Below are 19,392 nucleotides of genomic sequence, written 5' to 3'. Positions count from 1 at the left end.
ATACTTTTTTTTCACGAGTACATGTTTGCCTTCAACTTACCTTCAAGCTTCGTCCCCCGCCGGGAAAGTAGGCCAAAACCTACAGTTCAACATAGATTCTCGCCACATAGATCCAACCTCAAAGATAGAGATTCTAAGGGGTGGCGAGGCACCCCATACATGGATTTTTAGTACCGGGACTCACCCCCTGATAGGTGGTCCGCTAACCAGCACGTGCTTTGCTTGGTGCAGAATAACGTATCTGATGGAATGCTTGACTCGACGCCAGGCAATATTGAAACCATCTCTCAGTCTTCCAGTCATGCAGCTTCTGGCATTCGTCCATCCGTAAGATCACTGGTCGGCCTTTGCTGCGTATGCCGCTACTTGAATTGGGTTCTATTTGGTATTGAATCTGGACACACCTACTACTGTTACTTATACGTGGGCTCAGGGGCGACGGCTGAACTTCTTACCTGCTTAACACTTCGCCATAGCAATAAGCAGGCTTGGGATCAGCGTTGAGGTAATGACGCATCACTGCCATGTAAAATAGTCACTATGCGCCAAGAAGAGCCCACGAAGGCTACATGTTATAACACAAAATCGCAGTAGAGCGTTTCTAGTTTCATAGGGAGAAGCACTGTTTGTCAAAGCTATGAGCTGTTACGGATACTCATACTGAGCGATTCGTGCGTCGGATGGCTGAGCAAGTCCTCTATAGATGCAGAAGCCCCTTTCTCTCTGGGCTCTTATTGAACCACTCATGACAGATCCACAGATCCATGCCCGGCACCATAAAGCAGCTTTTTTGACGCCAATATATGCTGCGTCGCCGCTCAGATGATTGAAGCATCGTGACAAACTCCACCCACAACACCAAACGCCAAGAACGACACCGGCCATCTATAAACACATATCCTGCGGCCCATGCCAAAATGTGGAGGTGATGCTGCCGTCATGATGATTTCTCCGATGTTGTCGCCGGTAATAGGGGAACGGAGAAGAGAGGTGATTCACACCATCGTAATGTTACATTGATTCATGCGCCGCCGTACTTCTTCATGCATTCTGATCGACGGTCCTGGTTGGCTTGTAGTTGGGCACTTCGTCGAAAGAACCGGCCGCCTCGTTGTACTTGTAGGCGTGGAACTCGATGCCGTATGGCTTTGGCTCAATGGCATAGAGCATGCCGAGAGGGACGTCGAGATCTGCAATGTCGCCCCTCGTGAGGTCCATGAAGTAAGCCAGAATTACACGGCACACCGACCGATGACCAATAATAATGAGATGATCCTTGATTCTCTCAATCTCGCGAACCATGTCGCGAAGCCGGCTGATGATTTGGAGGTAGCCTTCTCCACCAACACCGGGATACACGTAATGAAGTTTGTCCTTCTTTCGCTTGGTGTACTCATTCGTGTAGTTCGTAGCAATTTCCTCATACGTCAATCCTTCGAATTTTCCGGCGTTCAGTTCATTGAGCATCTCCCAAGCTTTGGTGTCGTAGTCGTCATCGGCCTCGAAATATTCGGCCGTTTGAATACTCCGTTTTAGCATCGAAGTCCAGACACAATTGTTCTTCTCATCCAACTCGCGGTTGAGCTCTGGATACGGTGGTGAAATGTCACCAGGTAATGGGGGAATGATGATTGAGCAATTTTGTTCTTTTGCTCCACCAACCACTCCTTGCGCTTCTGTGTGATGAATTTGTAGAGAGAAAGGCCATAGTAATGTCCCCTCTCGGTCAGATCGGAATCGCCTCCAATCTTGCCTGATCTATTATCCTGGGACTGGCCATGTCGTGTGATCCAGATCTGCCTTGGAGCCAGGTTGAACGAGGACAAGTAGTGGGCAATGCCGCCAGAAAGGAATCCTTCGGTTCCAAACTGCGTCAGCTTCTTACCGACATCCACCATCTACCCGAATGTCAGTGTATGCTCAGTGTTGGGTAATAAAATATCACATACCTTGATGTATTGCATGCCATGCTCTTCCTCATAATCCCCCAGAGGCACATATGCACTCTCATACTGTCTCACACGCTCCTTGAAATCTGCAAGTGACTGGACGGGGTCTTTGTCTTTGTAGTCAGGACCAGAGAGCTTCAGGCGCATGTTCGCCTCCAGGATCTAGAGGGGATTAGTGTAAGTCCGATATGATTTTGGGGTGGAATTAACAGCTTACATCAGGGTTTTGGCAAAGACTTTCGATGAAAAGGATACCAAGCTGGGGCTCACGAGCCTTGATCTGGTCGAATAGTCGCTGTCGGCGAGCAACAGTACTGTTTGTGGCATCAAAGATGCCCACAGATCCACCTCCGTGTAGGAGGTAATCCAGCAACTCATCCATGGTATCGTAGGCGCACTGTTCGCGGATTCTGCGAGCCTGAGCATTGTTGGGATCGAAAAAGCTGGCTGACTGGTCCATGGATGAATCTGTTTTGTTCGAGTCTGACTTATTAATGTCGAGAGCAGGTGGCTCGTTCTTTTTGAAGGCAGATTCCGGTGCTTGGTTGCCGTTGAGTAGAATTGTAGCAACTTGAGTGTGTGTATCCATAGGGTTATCTTGACGTTGCTTGACCGGTGAAGTCAGACCAGCCAACCTTCGCTTATTGCCCACGTTAAAAATCCTTGTTTCGTGCTGCTGCCATGATAGGTAGCGCTTGAGCTTTTTGGTGATGTAGGATTTGCCACGGGCTGGTAAGCCCACCATGATGATAACGAGTTTGGCGGCAACATCTCGATCTGCGATCTTTCCATCGGGGAGATATTGGAGCGCGTCATGCCAGGAATGCTGAGGGTTGTTGCGTGTGGGCGGACTCTAGGCGTTTGGCTGCCGGAGTTTTGGCGTACGGGGGGATTCTGGGAGACCCCGGAGCTGTAGAGGAGATGCTCTTAGCGTAGGGAGAGTCGCTGGGAGGGGCCGGCACATCGTGAAGAGTCAAGTCGGATGCGCCATCGTGAATGGCTTTCAAGGCGTTGGCCAGCGACGTTGGGTTCGCAGGTCTGTTTTGCGCATTGGGGGTCAGGCTTTCATGGTGTTCGGAATCAGCGTCCGCAGCTGCCCCACGAAATTTGACCGAGTGGGCATTGGGGTTCGAGATAACGGATGCTTCTAGTGGTACAGGGGTTGTCGCATAGGATCGACCGCCATCATCTTCAGGTATGGAGCGGGGGATGGATGGTGGTGATGTACTGGTGTTGGATGCAGCAATCTGGTTGGCCATCGCCGCCTTTGCAAGGACTGACTGCTGGGCCTGAGGTTGTGGGTTGGAGGTTGCGCGCGCGCGTTGAGTATCTTCAAAGAGGACAAAAGGGACCCGTTAGCGGATGGTCGCAGCGTGTTGATAAAGGATAGGATGTCTCGGAAGGGCAGCAAAGTGAGGTGATGCGACGGAGCCTTATCGGCGCATAGTTTCGTAAGATAAGTGGTGCAACGGGTGAGAAGTGTCACAGTTCAGGAAAATGAAGTCAAAATGTCATATCACCCCACTTGAGATGGGGAGACGGTACGGGACAAAAACCTTGAAACTGGAAATGAGAAAGGAACCGAGACCGAGGGGGAAAAGGGTCGCCAGATCCCCTCTCCAGGCATGGGGGGGGGGACGGAATTACCAACATTTTGGAGAACCCAACATGCCGCCAGTTGGAGAATACCAAGAAGATGGAAGAAAGAAACAAGAAGTTGGCTCACCTGGTCTTGACGTCGTTGTATTGGGGCTTTGCTGTTGTTGCTGCTCCTCTGGCTGCTCAGCCTTGGGCGGCGTGTTGGCGTGCTGGGCAAAGGCATGCTCGAATGGCGATTGGACATTGCCATTAGTTGTTGTTGAGGGGTGGTTGCGGTTGTGCTGCTGCTGCTGCGGCTGCTGCTGGCGTTGCTGTTGTTGCTGCTGCTGCTGCTGCTGCTGCTGCTGCTGCCGAGACTCTGCTCGTGCAGCGGCTGCTGCTTCTCTGGCTCCCCCTCCCCCTCCTCCATTTCCTCCTTCCTGGTTCGTGTACAGCTGCATATGTCTCGCTCGCTTCAAAGATGTTAAAAGCTGAGGAGTCGACATTTTCCCCCAGGGTCCAAATTCTAATAAAAGGCGGCTTGCCTTACTTAAGTCGCCTTGTGCTGTGTATGATGTGACTTAAGCTCCGCTTGCACCGGTAGCGGCCACTTATCGACAGGGATCGGCTTGGGTGAGCAAAAGCTATTAGAGGTTGAATCGACAATAGCACCACTTTCCTCGTTCTTCTTCCGAGCAGCGAAACCGCGGCTAGGGCAAACCAGCAAAAAGGCGCCGGCGAAAATTTGACAAGCCCGTCTTTCTGCCCGCTCTAGTATCTCGGGTGGCGTGAGGTCGAGTAGTCAACTGTTGCAGGCTGTTGCACTTTTCCTGACCACGGCTGCACGGCCCCTCTTATTCAATGTCTAGACTCTGCCTCCTTTTCCCCTTATGCTCACGAGCAACCTCTGCTGGTGCTTGTAGGGTACTGGTAGGGGACCTGTAAGTAGGGTTGTGCTGTGCTGTGGGGGGAGTGTTTATTTGTGATGAGGAGGATCCACCGCTCAGTGTTGCAGTGGTGGAGGAGCAGACAGGCAGAGGGGGGAGAGCTGGACTTGATCCCAGTCTTGTCTTCTTATTTTCTTCTTCTTCCGTCCTGTCCACCTGGCTGTCGTTCGCTTTGTCTCTTGACGAGGCTGTCCGGGGCTTCTTGCTCTAGTCTGCAACAGCCTGGGATGTGCCCGCGGGCCTCAACAGTTTGGTTTGGTCCCTTGTAAGTCTTGGCGAAACTTGGGGAAACACAAACGGTAAGACCCGGTTGGTGGTAGCTACTATTAGCACTTGATACTATTGAGACGTGAGATAAAGATAGACTGTCGGAGCCCCCAGCTCAGGTTAAACACAGCTTGGTGATCGTCTTGGCTTTCCAGTGAACCCTCATCTGTTACGAGTTTCGTTTCCTCTCGTTGTTTATCTCTGGCCGACTGCCTGATGTCCTACGCAAACGAGGCGGTTGAGTTTCTTGGCGGTTGCAACATGTAGCCAGGGCTATGTAAGTCGAATGAAGGACTGTGTAACACCCCCGTGGGCTGCTACTGCGCTCTGGTGTCCGGGGATTGCGAGGCAGTGGCGAGACAATATTGTCGCCAAGAATACTGGTTAGACAGTGTGTGTGCAAAACCGTGGGCTTCGGTTGGGTACAGTGTAGAAGGGTGATATTAGTGAACAACCCAAGAGCGAGGTGGTGTGTGCGGAAGCTTGCAATTATAGCTTTCGCTGGTGCCCTCTGAGTATAGCATCGTTTCCGACAGCGCTGTCTATCTTACTCACCCAATATTAATTACTCAGGTCCCGAGACGCAGCACTCCCGATCCATCTTGGCGTGGGGTTCAGTAGAAAGGCTGCGGGGAATCTGGGAGGGTGCCAGGTGCTTTCCGTCCAACGACTGACTGGAAGGCACGGATTGCACACCGGCACGAACGGGAGTCATAAAACCAACTAGCTAAGTTTGTACCTGAATGTCCATCTGTGCCATTTGTACAGAGCAGGGTGTAATCAGTATGTACATTATCCGGGGTATAATGTGACAACTGCCTGCATTTACCGAACAACAGATTAACTGTCTGCCCTTCGAGTAGAAACTACACTTATAACGAGACAGCAGACGGTCAGGGAGAGTCCTAGCTGACTTGTTCTCATAAGTGCCAAGTATAGCTTGGCTTCGCTATAGGTCGACAACGATTGCCTTCAAGTGCTTTTATTACCGATCCGTAGGAGACAAGCTTGGCACTCCTCCTGTCGGGGCGGCACTTTCGAGAGATTGACGACCAAGCACCCAATGACTGCTCACACAGCCCTCGGAGATCCGGTCGGGAAGGGGGGTTCTTTCCCACCGACATTCGATTCAATCTAAGACATTTGCAGTGACGTACCTTGTGGGTGCCTTTCTAGCGCCAGCGCACTCAATCTTAGCCAAGTGCTTCCAAGGTATCATGGTGTATGTACATGTACACCGGAGATCTTTCTGGCCCTCTCTCGACTCGACTCGGCTCGACTCTCAGTCCCCCGCACAGCACATCCTGAAGATAACAGGCGGGGGGCAGCCGTAGAACGAAATGCATTCATGACATGCTTGGGTGCCACGAAGAGTTGATAGGCGAACCAGCTGCTCCCACCGTGCCTCGAGCTTACCCAGCCGAAGACGGGGAAGATATAAAGTTGCAGTCGCAACGAATCAGAAGCTAAGAATCAACAATGTGGTGCAGCAAGAGGACATGCAGCAAGGATTCAGAATTTCCTAGTTTGGTACTCATCCAGGCCTTGGATCCTGTCAGATTGCGGCCGACCCATGAAGGTACCTACATTAGGTGTGTTCTTCTGCTAGCTAGCTTGAGGGGGTAAGCTTGCATGGCAGGTGGTATCCTCGTGCCAACTCGAAGTCGAATTTCACATTTCTTGACAATAATCGTCAGTGGTACCTAACATGCGAACAGTCAATTTCCCACACCAGGTTACGGGTATGGCACCAGGAGACGACAATGTGATAATACGTATAGATCTTCTTCATAGGAAGATGACCGCCCACCCGGCCAATGGTGTTAAGCCACCTGCGTAATTGTCCTAGAACGAACAAGTTAGTGGGTGGTCATCCTGCAGGCTGTCGGAATCTGCGGGCGTCGAGGAAGGTGGATTGAAGCAGAGAGGCACTGGAGAGGCACTGTCGCCTTTACCTATAGCAAGGAGTGTGGGCATATCTCACGTATGCACTACCGCATGCTTGGCACTCTTGGCTCAATATAACCAAAATATATGTATGAATAAACCCAAAGAGATCAAAGGAGAGCCTGAGTGAAGTGTCGCGAGTCTGTCATCGGCGACTCGTCATCGTGGCCAAGGCTGACAATGTGCCCACCCATCTCAGTAAACGATCAAGCACGAATCACTCTTCAAAAGGCCAACGACCATATGTGTTGTTGTATTCACAAGTCAGCTTGAGATCAGTTAGTTCCAATGATTTCTATCTGCGTGACTGTTGAGTGTGTGGGGTTTGAGGTTTGGTATTGCATCGCCAACTATGGCTAACCATGTACACGCAAGGAAAGCGCCATTGCCGAGGGGTATAGTGCAGTGCCTAGAGCATCGGTCAACAGATAAACAGCTAGCCTCAGGGTTATAAAGTTCTGGAAGCCTTCATCGGTCAAGCCGAGATGCAAGGATCCTCTATCCAGGAGGAAAAACAAGAAGAGATGTGGATTGTTTTGCATTGTTTTCCCTACTTTCTGGCAAAGTAGTTCCCAGCCAGCCGCCTACCGCTGAAGCGTGGTCCCCAGGTAACAAACAGTAACAGCAGTCCAGTGAGTGAGTGTTCGAATCAACGTTCATGCAGGGACCTGAGATCCAGATTGTGTTTATCGATAAGCCCCACCATTGGCTTATCAGATCGTCAATCAACAATCGCATACCTCTTTACAAGGCCTCACTCAAGCTGCATGCCATATCATAACTCTCCGATCCCTATGGAAAGTCACCAAGTCGGGTAACGACTTTGTTCTCGCCAGCCTGAAATACAGCCAAGCCTTCGACATCATATATCTCTGCCACCGCCCAGGTCTAGAATACGGAACTGGTGTGAATGACGCCGCAAGGTTTTCATCTGGAAACAACAGGCCTGAGCTGAGTTGCAAGTGGCCATTCTTGCACTTTCATATATCCTACAAGTGAGCGCAAGATCGGCTGATTCCTCGCATTTTCTTCTCGGGAAGGAAGGTTCGATTGATATTATTGCCGGCTCATTTGTGATCACCTCGCCGATCGCAAACACTCGACTCGTCGCTGAGATTGGTCGTTATTTTGGGCCGCCTACAGAATCACACATACACCTCCTTCCTAACAGGCAGAGGAAGTGCACCTTTGACCGAGAAGGCTTCGGCGCCCACCCACAAGTTCACACATCTCTCCTTCCTCACTCATTCATCGCCCTCTCACAATTTCCCTCGAATTTTACCTTGGTTTCCTCATGGCCGCAATGCAGAGAGCACGGATGTAGGCAGCTTAGGTACGTAGACACCGATATCTCTCTGCCTCGCTAGTTCACCTGGGCCACCGAGTTGATCTCACATTCTACTGTTACTCTCCGTCTGTTGCTCTGGAACTGCTGTTATATTTTGGTCCAATTAATTCGACGCTTTGTTGTTTGAGTTGGTTTTGTTCTGCATTCTCATATATTCGAAACCAAAACATTGCCACTGGCCCCAAGGTCCTTCTGTTGCTCACCTGTCTCGACTGCTACCTCAAGCGTCTGGTCAAGAGGTCCCTTCTAACAGACTACGATAAGGTGATTGTCTCACAATCGGCGACAAAATCCCAACACCCCTTTCATCAGCAAGACGCCTTGTCTCCTAACAGGTATCCGCTATGAGCGATTCCATGAAGGAAGTTGTCGAGACGCTCGACCCCGTCTCGCAGCGGCTCCTGCCACGAAATATTGATACTGGCACGCTGGTCCCGCTGAAGACCACTCTTGAGCTTCGAGACAATCTCTTGATTGGCCAAGCCTATGTCACAAGAGCACCGACAAAGCATACCAATGATGTTGTAAAGTAAGTGGCCAGGTTGTCTTGTAGTAGTTGGAATCTCCCCCAACCCCCCTTCCCCTTCCTCTTTTAGCGACCCCATGTTTGTTAACGCCCTGCATGTCTGGTTGATGTGTCCATGCTGATATTTCGTCTCATAAAAGCGTTATCCGAGCCATGGTCGGTGATGATCAGGCTAAGAACCTTCCTCACTTGCGCCGATGCTCTAAACCGTCCGACTTACCGCCTCATCTGAAAAACCAGTTTATGAACGAGAGTCAGTCTGGACGAGGTGCCCACACTGGCAAGTCGCAGTATCTCTATATCTTACTGGGTCCTGAGGATGAATTGGACTATGGAGAACTTGTACGGGGCTTGTCAGCGATTCCGGGCATTAGGGATGACCTCTTCGTTGGACTGATCCCGGTTCCTCTGTTAGCTCCCACATCACAGGTCCAGGCCAACTTGTGGTCTCAGCAATTCTGGCAAACCGTCTACCGCAAGAACAACCCACTTGGTCCACACCCCAGCAATATTTGTCGTACCACGAGTGTTGTATCTCGTGATGCTGATATTTGGATGACCTTGGCGCACGATATCGCGAGGAAAGCCCACAAGGCCGGCCTGGGAGAGCCCATTGGTGCTGTGATTGTGAAGCGGACAATTCCCGGAAAAGCTGAGCATCACAAGCCGGATCAGGTCAAGGCAGAAGATGGCAAGATGGGCGGCGAGGCTCCGAATCCCGATAGCATGGGCAACAAAGATAGCACCGGCAGCCTCGAGCCGGCATTCGGCGATGTTTCGGATTCTGGATCAGGCAACGACTATGAAAAGGCAGATGCAGCCGGTTCGGACAACACCAACATCAACCAAATTGGAGAGACTATTGTCGAGCAAAAGAAAAGGTGGATATTGTAGCTCTCGCAGGAGATGCCCGCTGGTATCGACAAGAGCGGACGGGTCATACCGGCAACCCAATGGCGCATGCTGCACTCCGGGCCATCAGCATGGTAGCCCAAAAAGCTTGTCAAGTCAGAGAAGCGAGAGCCTGCGGCGTCAGCTCCTATCTTGGAGTTTGAGGCTTTTCAAGACAGGCCTCTTCTTGGCGACGAACAGGTTGTCTTCGACGCCGACCATCCTTCTCCCGATGGCTACCTCTGCCATGAGCTTGAGTTGTACATGACGCATGAGCCATGCACCATGTGTGCTATGGCTATTCTTCATTCAAGGATGGGCAAGATTGTCTTCCGTCACCGTATGCCTCTTACTGGCGGCATGAGTTCGGAGGATCGCAGCCACGATCTTTGCGGTGGCCCAGATGCAGGCTGCGAGCATGGCCCATGTGGCGGCGGCCATGGCCTGGGGTTGCACTGGCGTAAAGAGCTTAACTGGAGCATGCTAGGCTGGGAGTGGGAAACGGACAAGGCCGAGAGACTCCCGGTTGATGTCCATCTGCATGCTTAATAATCAGGAGCCTGCACTTCCGCTGGTGTTTTCTTCTTATTTCAGACTGTGGAGGCAAGCAAGGGAGTTAGGTAGTCCCCTTGTCGGAATTGGCAACCTGAGAGGCATGCTTTTGGTGGAAGCTTTGGACGTGTATGGTTATTTTTGGCAGGGCATGGCGGACGCAGCAATCGGCCTGAGAGCTATGCACAATCATCAGCATCTTGATATCTGATGGTTCTTTGCATGGTGCTAGGGAGGAGACAGATGATGCTAAGAGATGGATGAAGCTGGCCCGATTGCCAGGGTATTACTTCGATGAGTCCTCGGGTAGTAAAGAGAACACACTTTCATCTATAAACAAAACCCTACATTAATGAACCCAGTGTGTTGTGCTTGTGGCCGTGTCGTGAAATCTTCACCTCTACCTTGCCTCACATACGGGTATGTAATAATCTGCTGTAGAGGCATATGCGTTTAAGCTAGCGATAGTGCTACGGTCGATGTTATCTAATCTGATCCGCTAGCTGCATATCCGCCTACAGCAAGACGAGGAAAGCAATTGTTGGCCTGCCTGCTTCTTGCAACGGAAGCTCCCCTCACTTCTGCAAGCAAAGAAGCACAACAAGGCTGCATGCGCTTTGCGCGAACAGAGGAAATCGTTGACATGTACTGACGTGCGTGTTTGCAAGATTCCGACCTGTTCTTCGTCCCAGTCAAGAATCCCGCTGACGATGCGAATTATTTGACTCGGGCGCTGCAATCTACGCTGGATCCACGCGCGCCCATCTGCCGATAAAGCGACCACCCTCCCTCGATCTCAGGTCCCTGCGTGTGCGGGCCCTCAACGTGCTTTACACAGCCTACCAACGAGCAGCTTGTCATGGACTACTAAACACTGCCCTGCCTTCCTCGACATTATATATCGACTCTCGGAAATGGTTAGCAAGAAACGGAAGGCGGACGGCCCCACTGAGAAGTTCTATGCCGTCCGTTACGGCAGGTCGCCTGGTGTTTACGGCACCTGGGCTGAATGTCAAGCACAAACAGCCGGCTTCGCCGGGGCTAAATGTACGTCACGCGCCCATCTGGACCACCACCAATACCTTTGATATATGCAAAGCTGACAGGCAATACCGAAGACAAATCTTTCTTCAACTTCGACGATGCCGAGGCTTTTGTCGCCGGCGAAAACCCCAGCACCGCAACCGATGGGACCAAGCAAGAGAAGTTCTACGCCGTAGCGATCGGGCGGGATCCTGGCATCTACACCGATTGGGATGTCGCGGCCGAGGCCATCAAAGGATGGAAGGGACCCAAGTACAAGAAGTTCGACACACGCGCCGAGGCGGTCGAATACATTCGCACCTATGGCAACGAGGCGGGCCAGTTATCCATCCAGGACGAAGACATCGAACCCCCGCCAAGAAAAGCAAGTTCTCTGCTCCCAGCAGCTCGAACAACGGCACTCTGCAAATCTGGACTGATGGGAGCAGTCTGTCAAATGGACGCGCTGGCGCCACCGCTGGCGTCGGTGTGTACTTTGGCGCCGGTGACCCTCGGTATATCCATCCGAAATCCGTGGCACTTTGCACGCCTTGAGAAGCTAACAATGAGCTGTAGAAACGTATCGGAACGCCTAGAGGGTGATTTGCAAACGAACCAACGAGCTGAGTTGACGGCCATCCTACGCGCACTCGAACAAGTCTCGGACGACCAGGACGTTCGCATCCTCACCGACAGCAAGTATTCTATCAACTGTGTGACTGAGTGGTATGTCAAATGGGAGAAGAATGGTTGGAAAACCCAAAACAAGGAAGTGAAGAACAGAGATCTCATCGAACTTGTGAGGGAGAAGATAGACGACAGAGACTCTCTCGGCACCGATACATTGTTCCAGTGGGTCAAAGGCCATGCCAACGATCCTGGAAACGTGGCAGCCGACCAACTTGCTGTATTGGGAGCCAGGTCTTGACATGCTTACAAGAATTGAGCAATCACGCATTTCGGAGGTTCAAGCAAAGTGGCTTGCGAATGGACTTGATGTATACATGCATGACGACTATATGTATTTTCGCGCAATATACCCCTTTTCCACCGTCAATATGCTTTATAAAAACTCCCAAGCTGGCCGTTTATTTGGGTAACTAGATGCCTCTGAGGACGTTCCCTGTTTGTCAGAGTGGCAAATATTCGTACGAATGGGGAAGAGTGGACATCAACATGAGTGTCCAACAATACGTCCTTAGGCTTCTAGCTCCAGCCTTACTTGAAGGCGACATAAACAACTACTCATAGGTAAGAACTCAAGTCCATGTAGGTACTGGCCAGCTTTCCCGTGGTGATGCTGCATTCAGTCTGCGTACGCTGTTGAAACGCACCCAGAATGAGCAATGTTCTGGTGGATCGTGAATAACTCGTTCACGGAAGAAATATTAAACATGTCCAAACTGTCAACTACGATGCGGCTAGGTTGCAGATTGTGTATAATTGTACAGTTTCCAACTTAGAATTGATGGAATGGATCGCCCGCTGTGCCGGTGAGAAAAGAATCATTCTCATTCAATACATGATATCCGTTGTGCGAATACTCGAATCGTCTTGCATTGTTGCTTCAACATTCAACAGCAGACATACTTCATAATAACGCACTGCCACAAAGTACAAACCCAACATAAAGAAGCGCTTCCGCTTGAACGATCGTCCTAATATCAAATTCAACCTAAAGCATCACGCCTGACCCGTCGAGGGTGTACGACTAACACAACCAAGAAACAGGCCTTCCCGTTCTCTAGAGACCCAATTTCTGCTTCTTGACTCTGGGGTAGATGCCCACAACCATCAAAGCCATAATTAAAATCATGGCCCAGAGCTTGAGCCCAAGCACGTTCTTGTTGTAATCGGTCTCGGTAGCACTGATGATGGTGGCCATGAGAAAAGGCAGCAGGAAGTAGCCGGACATGCGGTGGTACTTCCAGATCTTCTTGGCGTTGGCCTCGCCGCCGTAAAGGGCGGGGAGACCGAACATAGTGAAACCCACGACGTACTGCACGATGATCCAGATGCTGGCGATGACGCCCAGGTAGGCATGGACCGATTTGAAGTGGGTGCCGCCTCCCTTCACCTTGTTGACCTCAATGATGACGACGCCAGTAATAAAAGTCGCGAAGGCCAGTAGGTTGAGCCCTGCATGTATCTTCTGGCCAACCTGCTTCTGCTGGGCAGACTGTGTCGGTTGCAGCACCAGGATAGACTGCACCAGCACCAGGAACCCGAAGGACTGGGCGAGCGGGTGACCCGAGAACAGAATGATGGGCTGGTGCAGGAAAACTGCGGCCCAGACAGAGGCCACGAGCAGGATGGCTGCGCCTTCGGCGAGGATGCCGGTCCCTGATGATTGCATGAGCTTTGCCATGGTTGCTGTAATACGCAACTGTACTAGACGCTGAATATATGGACGCTGGGTAGGTTTATAAAGCTTGAAAGGGAAGTATAGTTGGGTGGATGTCAAGCTGCACGCTGCGAAGTTGATGGAAAGTATAGGTAGAGAGGGAAGAAGACCGGACGAACCGGACAACGATAATAATTACAATGACGAAGGGTAGTCGTGACAGCTTACTACCAAGACCTCTCTGCTGTGTATCCAAGACGATGATGGCGGAAATGGTGCGGTGTTGAAACACACGAGGGAACAATGCACTCTGGATTCTGAATCAAAGAAGGGGGAAATGATGGCAGGACACACAACTTACCAAGAATGAGGTTTTTGGCAATAGAAGCATTGGCCTTTTTGGGAGGCATCTCCAGGACGTCCGAGAAGCGGTTCCATCCTCGCCGCTGCCCGCTGGGCCCGACGGACTCTCTTGGGGGATGCCCGTTGCTGAGGCCATGGCTGAATGTGGTGGTGCTGGCTGCTGGCCGCCTCTGCCTAGAGTGAGACTTGGAGGAGACTGAGCAGAGGATGGGTCGACAAAGTGAGCAGCGAACTTGACACGGAATCAGCAGCGACGCAAGAAATAAATCAGTAACAAGTGGGGGAGAGTTAGAACGTCGAAACGTGATGCTCTGGTCGGTATATCAACTTTTGGTATTTGCGTGCGGACTTCTTGGTGGATGTTCGAGCAATGAGTGAAGCTTGTCTGAGTTCGAAGACGCCATTGATGCCGTCATTGAGAAACTGCCTGGGGTCGGTATTCGGGGACTCTGACTCTCTGGGGTGGCATTGAAGCACTGTAGCACTGGCTTGACCTATCACATCTCTGCAAATCATCAGCCGACTTGATTGGCTCGGGTTGCAGATGGGTGTTGTGTTACATAAGACACTCTGTATCTGGAATAGCTTCTACATGTCCATTGTATATGTATATACATACTTGTATACGTGTATCTGGCATGGCATCTATAGCAGATCGTACTTAGTCATAGGAATTACTCGACATGAATCGTCCGCACTGATAGGCTCATGTCTGATTTCGGCTATCGCCTGTTACCGATATGTTAAATTGGAGGCGAAAGCCCCTCCTGCTTTCTGCCCCGCCATGCGACATCGCCCATTACCGATTGCCCAAAGACTCTTGCTTTCGAGACAATCTGGCACCGAGTATAAATCAACAATACTAGTAACAGGCTTGCATCTACTCTTTCTGTGAATATAGTGTCATCATATACCGTCTACTTTGGAAACCATTTAGTCCCCGATTGGTATCTCTTCACAATGCTCGAGGACATTGGGTATAAGCTTGAATCCGTCCAGGCGACATCAGTTGCTTCAGAAAAGATCGACGAGACATTTCGGTCGACATGCATAGGTGGGTAGGGATATGTGTGTATATACATATACACTAGAAATCCCCTCTACCGCATAGATGAAGACTCGTAAACTAATGTCCTCCAGATCTCGTCTCGGGCACTTTGGGCGGGAAAGTGCTCGGATTCTCAGATGAGTGGTTCGCCGAGGCCAACAACCTCGTCACCCCGACTGCCCCAATCCGACAACCGGGAAAGATGGTCTACACTGGAGCTTGGTACGATGGCTGGGAGACTCGGAGACACAACCAGGAGCCCTTCGACTGGGTTGTCCTGCGCCTTGGTGTAGCCTCGGGCACCGTCGAAGGCGTCGAGGTGGACACGGCTTTCTTCTCGGGTAACCACGCCCCCGCCATCTCCGTCGAGGGTTGCTTCAGTCAGGACGACGATGAGGTGCTGTCGTGGAAGGGAGGCAAGGGAAGCTGGGAGACAATCCTGGACGCGCGTGAATGCGGCCCATCGCAGAGATTCGGCTGGAAACTCGATGCACCGACATCGAAGCAGTATACGCACGTCCGGCTGAACATGTACCCCGATGGTGGAATTGCGAGGTTCCGACTCTTCGGGCACGCGGTACCCGTCTTCCCCGAGGATACGGAAGCCATCTTCGACCTCGGCGCGGCTCAGAACGGCGCGGTTGCTGTTTCGTGCAGCGACCAGCACTTCGGTACCAAGGACAACCTCGTTCTCCCCGGCCGCGGCAAAGACATGGGCGACGGCTGGGAAACGGCCCGCTCGAGGACCAAGGGCCACGTGGACTGGGCCATTATCCGCCTAGGCGCCTCGGCCCTGATCCAGAGCTTCATTGTCGACACAGCCTACTTCAGGGGCAACTTCCCCCAGAAGGCGAAGCTGGACGCGATAGAGTGGAAGAGCAAAGGCGACCCAGGCGCCGACGCCGAGGGGTGGACAGAGGTCGTGCAACCGAGCAAGTGCGGGCCAGACCAGGAGCATGCATTGGAATGCCTGGTCCAGGATAGGCCGTTCACCCATGTCAAACTTACCATCATTCCCGACGGAGGTGTCAAGAGACTTCGTGTTTTGGCCAAGAGACATGTGTAATGGCTACGGAACCCCGAAACGAGTTTACATTACAGTATTGCCTTGCGCTTTTGTATATACTCCGCTGGATTTTGGATAGTGAAGCTGAGAAAATGCCCAGCCCGAACTTGGCCAGGATAAACAAACACCGAAACAGATGCTGTCGGTCGCATATTCGTGGACTGCTTATCGTCATGCAGTTTAGGTCGTGATGTGTCTATGGGGTATAGATTGAATGCAGCTGTGCACGGCCGTTTCTAGTGGGAGTGCCCGCTTCAGCTGGACCTAGCAAGACCCTTGTAGGGGTGCGACTTGTATGGACGTAGCACACGTGCTGGCTGCATCTGGCGCTGGGCATTCAACCCGTCAGTGTGTTCGCAGGGCTCAGCGTGCTCGCCTGGGATACATGGGTGCATGAATGTACCCAGGTGCCAGGGCCTTTTGCTATTATTACCTACAGTCCCCGAACTTGCCAACGCCTATGACGACCCACCTGCCAGATCATCCAGGAGTAACTTCTCAACCCCAAAAGTTGTCACCAACATATCTCCAAACACCCACCACCAACGAGCCTGCGTCCTTCGGGAACATAGTTGCCGGCCCCCGAAATCCAAGCATGATTCAACGGTACTAGGACGACCAAAACTCAATCTGATTCCTCCAAGTCCCAACATTTCGCAGCCAGCCCAGCTGCCTCCCGCCATCGCCTAGAATGGACATTGGCGACGCTGACAGCGGGGGATTTGGGGACGAGCCACAGAAGGCCAGAGCGCTCCCGCCAGATCTTCCCAAGTCCCTGAATGACCGCATAATCCCCAAGGAACCAGTCGCCGAAACCGAGTACTACGATGGATGGCAAGGTAGGTGCAAATGCCCCTGACCCAGTGGCTACCGGCTACCCTCGATCCCCTGAGCCCCGGAAAAGACTGACGTATGAGCATCCAACTGCAGGCCAGTCACAATTTCTTACAAGTCCGATCCTTGCGAAACCCCTCCAGTTCAGTGATTTGACACTGGATGATACCGACTACAACCCCGACGTCGCCAAAGGCATGCCCGACAGCGATACTCGCCTGATGGAGATGCTTGCCGCGCAAGCCCAGCACCACGGAGGAGAGGGCCTCGTCGACCCCGATGCGATCGCCAACGATGAGACGCGCTCCCGGGACGAAAAGGAGAACATCTTGCAGAAGTCTCTGGCAATGGCTGCAAGCAATGGCGATCTCGAACAAGTGAAGAGAATCGTCAACGGCGATGCGAAGAAATTCGTAAACGCTAACGCCCAAGACGAGGAGGGAACACCCCCTTTAGTCTATGCCAGCTGCTTTGTACGTATTGTGTTGCATCCCAGGCTATCGTTGACTAGTGTGCTAACAATTTGAAGGGTCACGAGAGCGTCGTACAAGCTCTCGTCGATGCTGGGGCAGATGTCGACAAGCAGGACCGGAACCAGTGGAGTGCCCTGATGTGGGCCATGACGAACCGTCACAAGGGAATCGCGAAGATACTGCTCGACAACGGCGCGTCCGCAGAAGCCAAGACGTCTTCAGGCAGAACCGCTTTTGACTTTGTACCTCCCGATAGCGATATGTCATTCTACTTGCACGACAATGGCTACAGTATTGGCAATGCTGGCGTTGGAGATGATTTCTACAACCCGGGATTCGAGCAGGACCGTTTCGAGGAGGAGCTTGCCGAAAACGAGATGCGGCGACGGATGATGATGGAAAGCGCAAGAGATCTTGAAGTCGATCTGGGCAACGTAGGGATGGATGACCAAGCCGAGGTACATGCAGGTGATCACCCGCTTGAGATACCCGACATTGGCTAACTTTTGGCAGGCGTCTGATGAGTACGAGGAGGCTCAAGAGTTTGACTGGAGCCGTTGTCTGCACGATCAGATGTTCGTATTCCAGGAGAGTGACCTCGAAAGGATCCTGGATATCGCCATCACCAACATGCAACCACAAAGGTCGCCATCTCAGAAGCCCGTCCCGGCCAACATGATATTCCTGAGCGCAAGATATGCACACTACCATGCCAGCTCCGACTTGCTAGCGAAACTTCTCATCAGTGCCCAGGACAAGATCAACGAAGTGGTGGAGGAGCACCAGTGGGACATGACCATATTAGCATTTTGGATGTCCAATGCGACGCTCCTCTTGCACTATCTGAAGAAAGACGCCGGTCTCGTCGAGGCTACTACGGAGTTCCAGGCACAACTAGCCGAGCTGGTAAACGAGATATTCATCCTCATTGTCAGAGATGCAGAAAGGCGAATGGACAAAGTCCTTGAACCTGCTATGCTTGACCACGAAACAATACCGGGATTCGAAGATGTCACATTTCAACACGAATGGAAGATATTCAAACGAAAGAAGGAAGTCAAGGCAGAACCGATTGAAAAGCGGTACCGACCGCCCTCTCCCAAGGCAAGGGCCAAGCCTGCTCCGCGGAGTGTCACCTCGCTTATGTCTTCCACGCTATTTGTCTTGGATCTCTATGACATCCATTCCGTCATCACATCACAAATCATTTCACAGTTATTGTATTGGTTAGGCGCCGAGTTGTTCAACCACATCATGGATAACCGGAAATATCTGGCCAGGACGAAGGCCATGCAAATCCGGATGAACATCTCTGTTATCGAGGATTGGGCGCGGGCAAACAACAGGAAGCCCGAGCACTACGAGCATGGCGATACGACCGCCACGGGTGAAACCACCATGGACGCCGCGAGGCGGCACCTGGCTCCCGTCGTCCAATTGCTCCAGTGGCTGCAATGTTTCTCATCGCTAGAGCCGGATAATTTGGAGGCTTTGGTCGGAACCCTGCAACAGCTGAAGCGTCTGAGTCCCCAGCAGTTGCTATTCTCGGCCAAGTACTACCGCCCCGAGGTAGGCGAGAAAGGCCTCCCGAAGAGCGCCTCCAAATATCTCGAGGCGATGCAAAAGGAAGCAGATGTGAAGCGGGATCGCAGAAGGACCATAACACCTCTGCCCACCAGTGTTCCGTCCACTCCCGATCAAGGACACGTCAAACGGCGTCGATATTGAGACACCAGGCAGCGCGCCGAATCCTGAGATCGAAGAGTACGAAATGCCCGAAGGAATCAACTTTGACCCTTCGCTGATGTTGCCGTTTCAACTGCCGTCCGTTATGGACATGCGGGTGTCCTACGGTGCTGGGTTTGGAGGTGTTAATAGGGAGCGGGAGAGGAAGTATATCCCGACCATACCCCCCGAGTTCCTCGAGAAGCTGGAAGTCAGCGGCCAGAAAGAGCGGCCCATGTTCGGCGAGAAGGATTGGGAAAACGAGGAAGTATGAGTATTTGTTGTACAAGCACACGCCAAGGAAGGTGATGCAAGAGATCTGAAGTTGTTCAGCGATAATTGTCGAGTCGGCGCTTCTCAGCGTACCACGTTTCGGCGCAACTGCATTAGCGCCATTAGGAACTGCACTGTTCAGCAACTCCGGTGCAGTTGGTTGGTGATGGATTTTTCTGGCTTAGAAAACGGGAGAACAGCGCACGTACGATGCAAGGAACCAGGGGTAAGTCTCTGG

General features: G+C 51.9%; 5 protein-coding genes across 5 annotated transcripts; 3 read left to right on the top strand and 2 right to left on the bottom strand.

The window, feature by feature from the left end:
- Positions 1-1,041: 1,041 nt before the first annotated feature.
- PG998_009757 (uncharacterized protein) lies at positions 1,042-4,033 on the bottom strand (the record flags this gene model as incomplete). Its single annotated transcript, XM_066876573.1, has 6 exons — positions 1,042-1,584; positions 1,611-1,898; positions 1,950-2,111; positions 2,167-2,800; positions 2,835-3,279; positions 3,676-4,033. The coding sequence occupies 6 exons, from the start codon at positions 4,031-4,033 to the stop codon at positions 1,042-1,044; spliced, it is 2,430 nt and encodes an 809-aa protein (XP_066728729.1).
- Positions 4,034-8,380: 4,347 nt separating this feature from the next.
- PG998_009756 (tRNA-specific adenosine deaminase subunit tad3) lies at positions 8,381-10,002 on the top strand (the record flags this gene model as incomplete). The annotated part of the gene is made up of 3 exons (XM_066876572.1): positions 8,381-8,565; positions 8,703-9,426; positions 9,553-10,002. 3 exons carry the CDS (start codon positions 8,381-8,383, stop codon positions 10,000-10,002), a joined length of 1,359 nt encoding a protein of 452 aa, XP_066728728.1.
- A 917-nt stretch (positions 10,003-10,919) lies between these two features.
- PG998_009755 (uncharacterized protein) lies at positions 10,920-11,956 on the top strand (the record flags this gene model as incomplete). The annotated part of the gene is made up of 2 exons (XM_066876571.1): positions 10,920-11,052; positions 11,112-11,956. The coding sequence occupies 2 exons, from the start codon at positions 10,920-10,922 to the stop codon at positions 11,954-11,956; spliced, it is 978 nt and encodes a 325-aa protein (XP_066728727.1).
- Positions 11,957-12,772: 816 nt separating this feature from the next.
- PG998_009754 (eukaryotic cytochrome b561-domain-containing protein) lies at positions 12,773-13,396 on the bottom strand (the record flags this gene model as incomplete). The annotated part of the gene is made up of 1 exon (XM_066876570.1): positions 12,773-13,396. The coding sequence occupies one exon, from the start codon at positions 13,394-13,396 to the stop codon at positions 12,773-12,775; it is 624 nt and encodes a 207-aa protein (XP_066728726.1).
- Positions 13,397-14,695: 1,299 nt separating this feature from the next.
- Positions 14,696-19,155, top strand: PG998_009753 (uncharacterized protein; the record flags this gene model as incomplete). Its single annotated transcript, XM_066876569.1, has 7 exons — positions 14,696-14,789; positions 14,876-15,845; positions 16,510-16,688; positions 16,780-17,156; positions 17,213-17,614; positions 17,670-18,836; positions 18,859-19,155. 7 exons carry the CDS (start codon positions 14,696-14,698, stop codon positions 19,153-19,155), a joined length of 3,486 nt encoding a protein of 1,161 aa, XP_066728725.1.
- Between the last annotated feature and the right edge of the window lie 237 nt (positions 19,156-19,392).

Source organism: Apiospora kogelbergensis (genome assembly GCF_038363985.1).
Source record: "Apiospora kogelbergensis strain CBS 113332 chromosome Unknown utg000006l_segment0_segment0, whole genome shotgun sequence".
Classification (NCBI taxonomy): domain Eukaryota; kingdom Fungi; phylum Ascomycota; class Sordariomycetes; order Amphisphaeriales; family Apiosporaceae; genus Apiospora; species Apiospora kogelbergensis.
The sequence above is the reverse complement of the archived record's forward strand: the minus strand, read 5'-3'. Positions and strand labels throughout refer to the sequence as shown.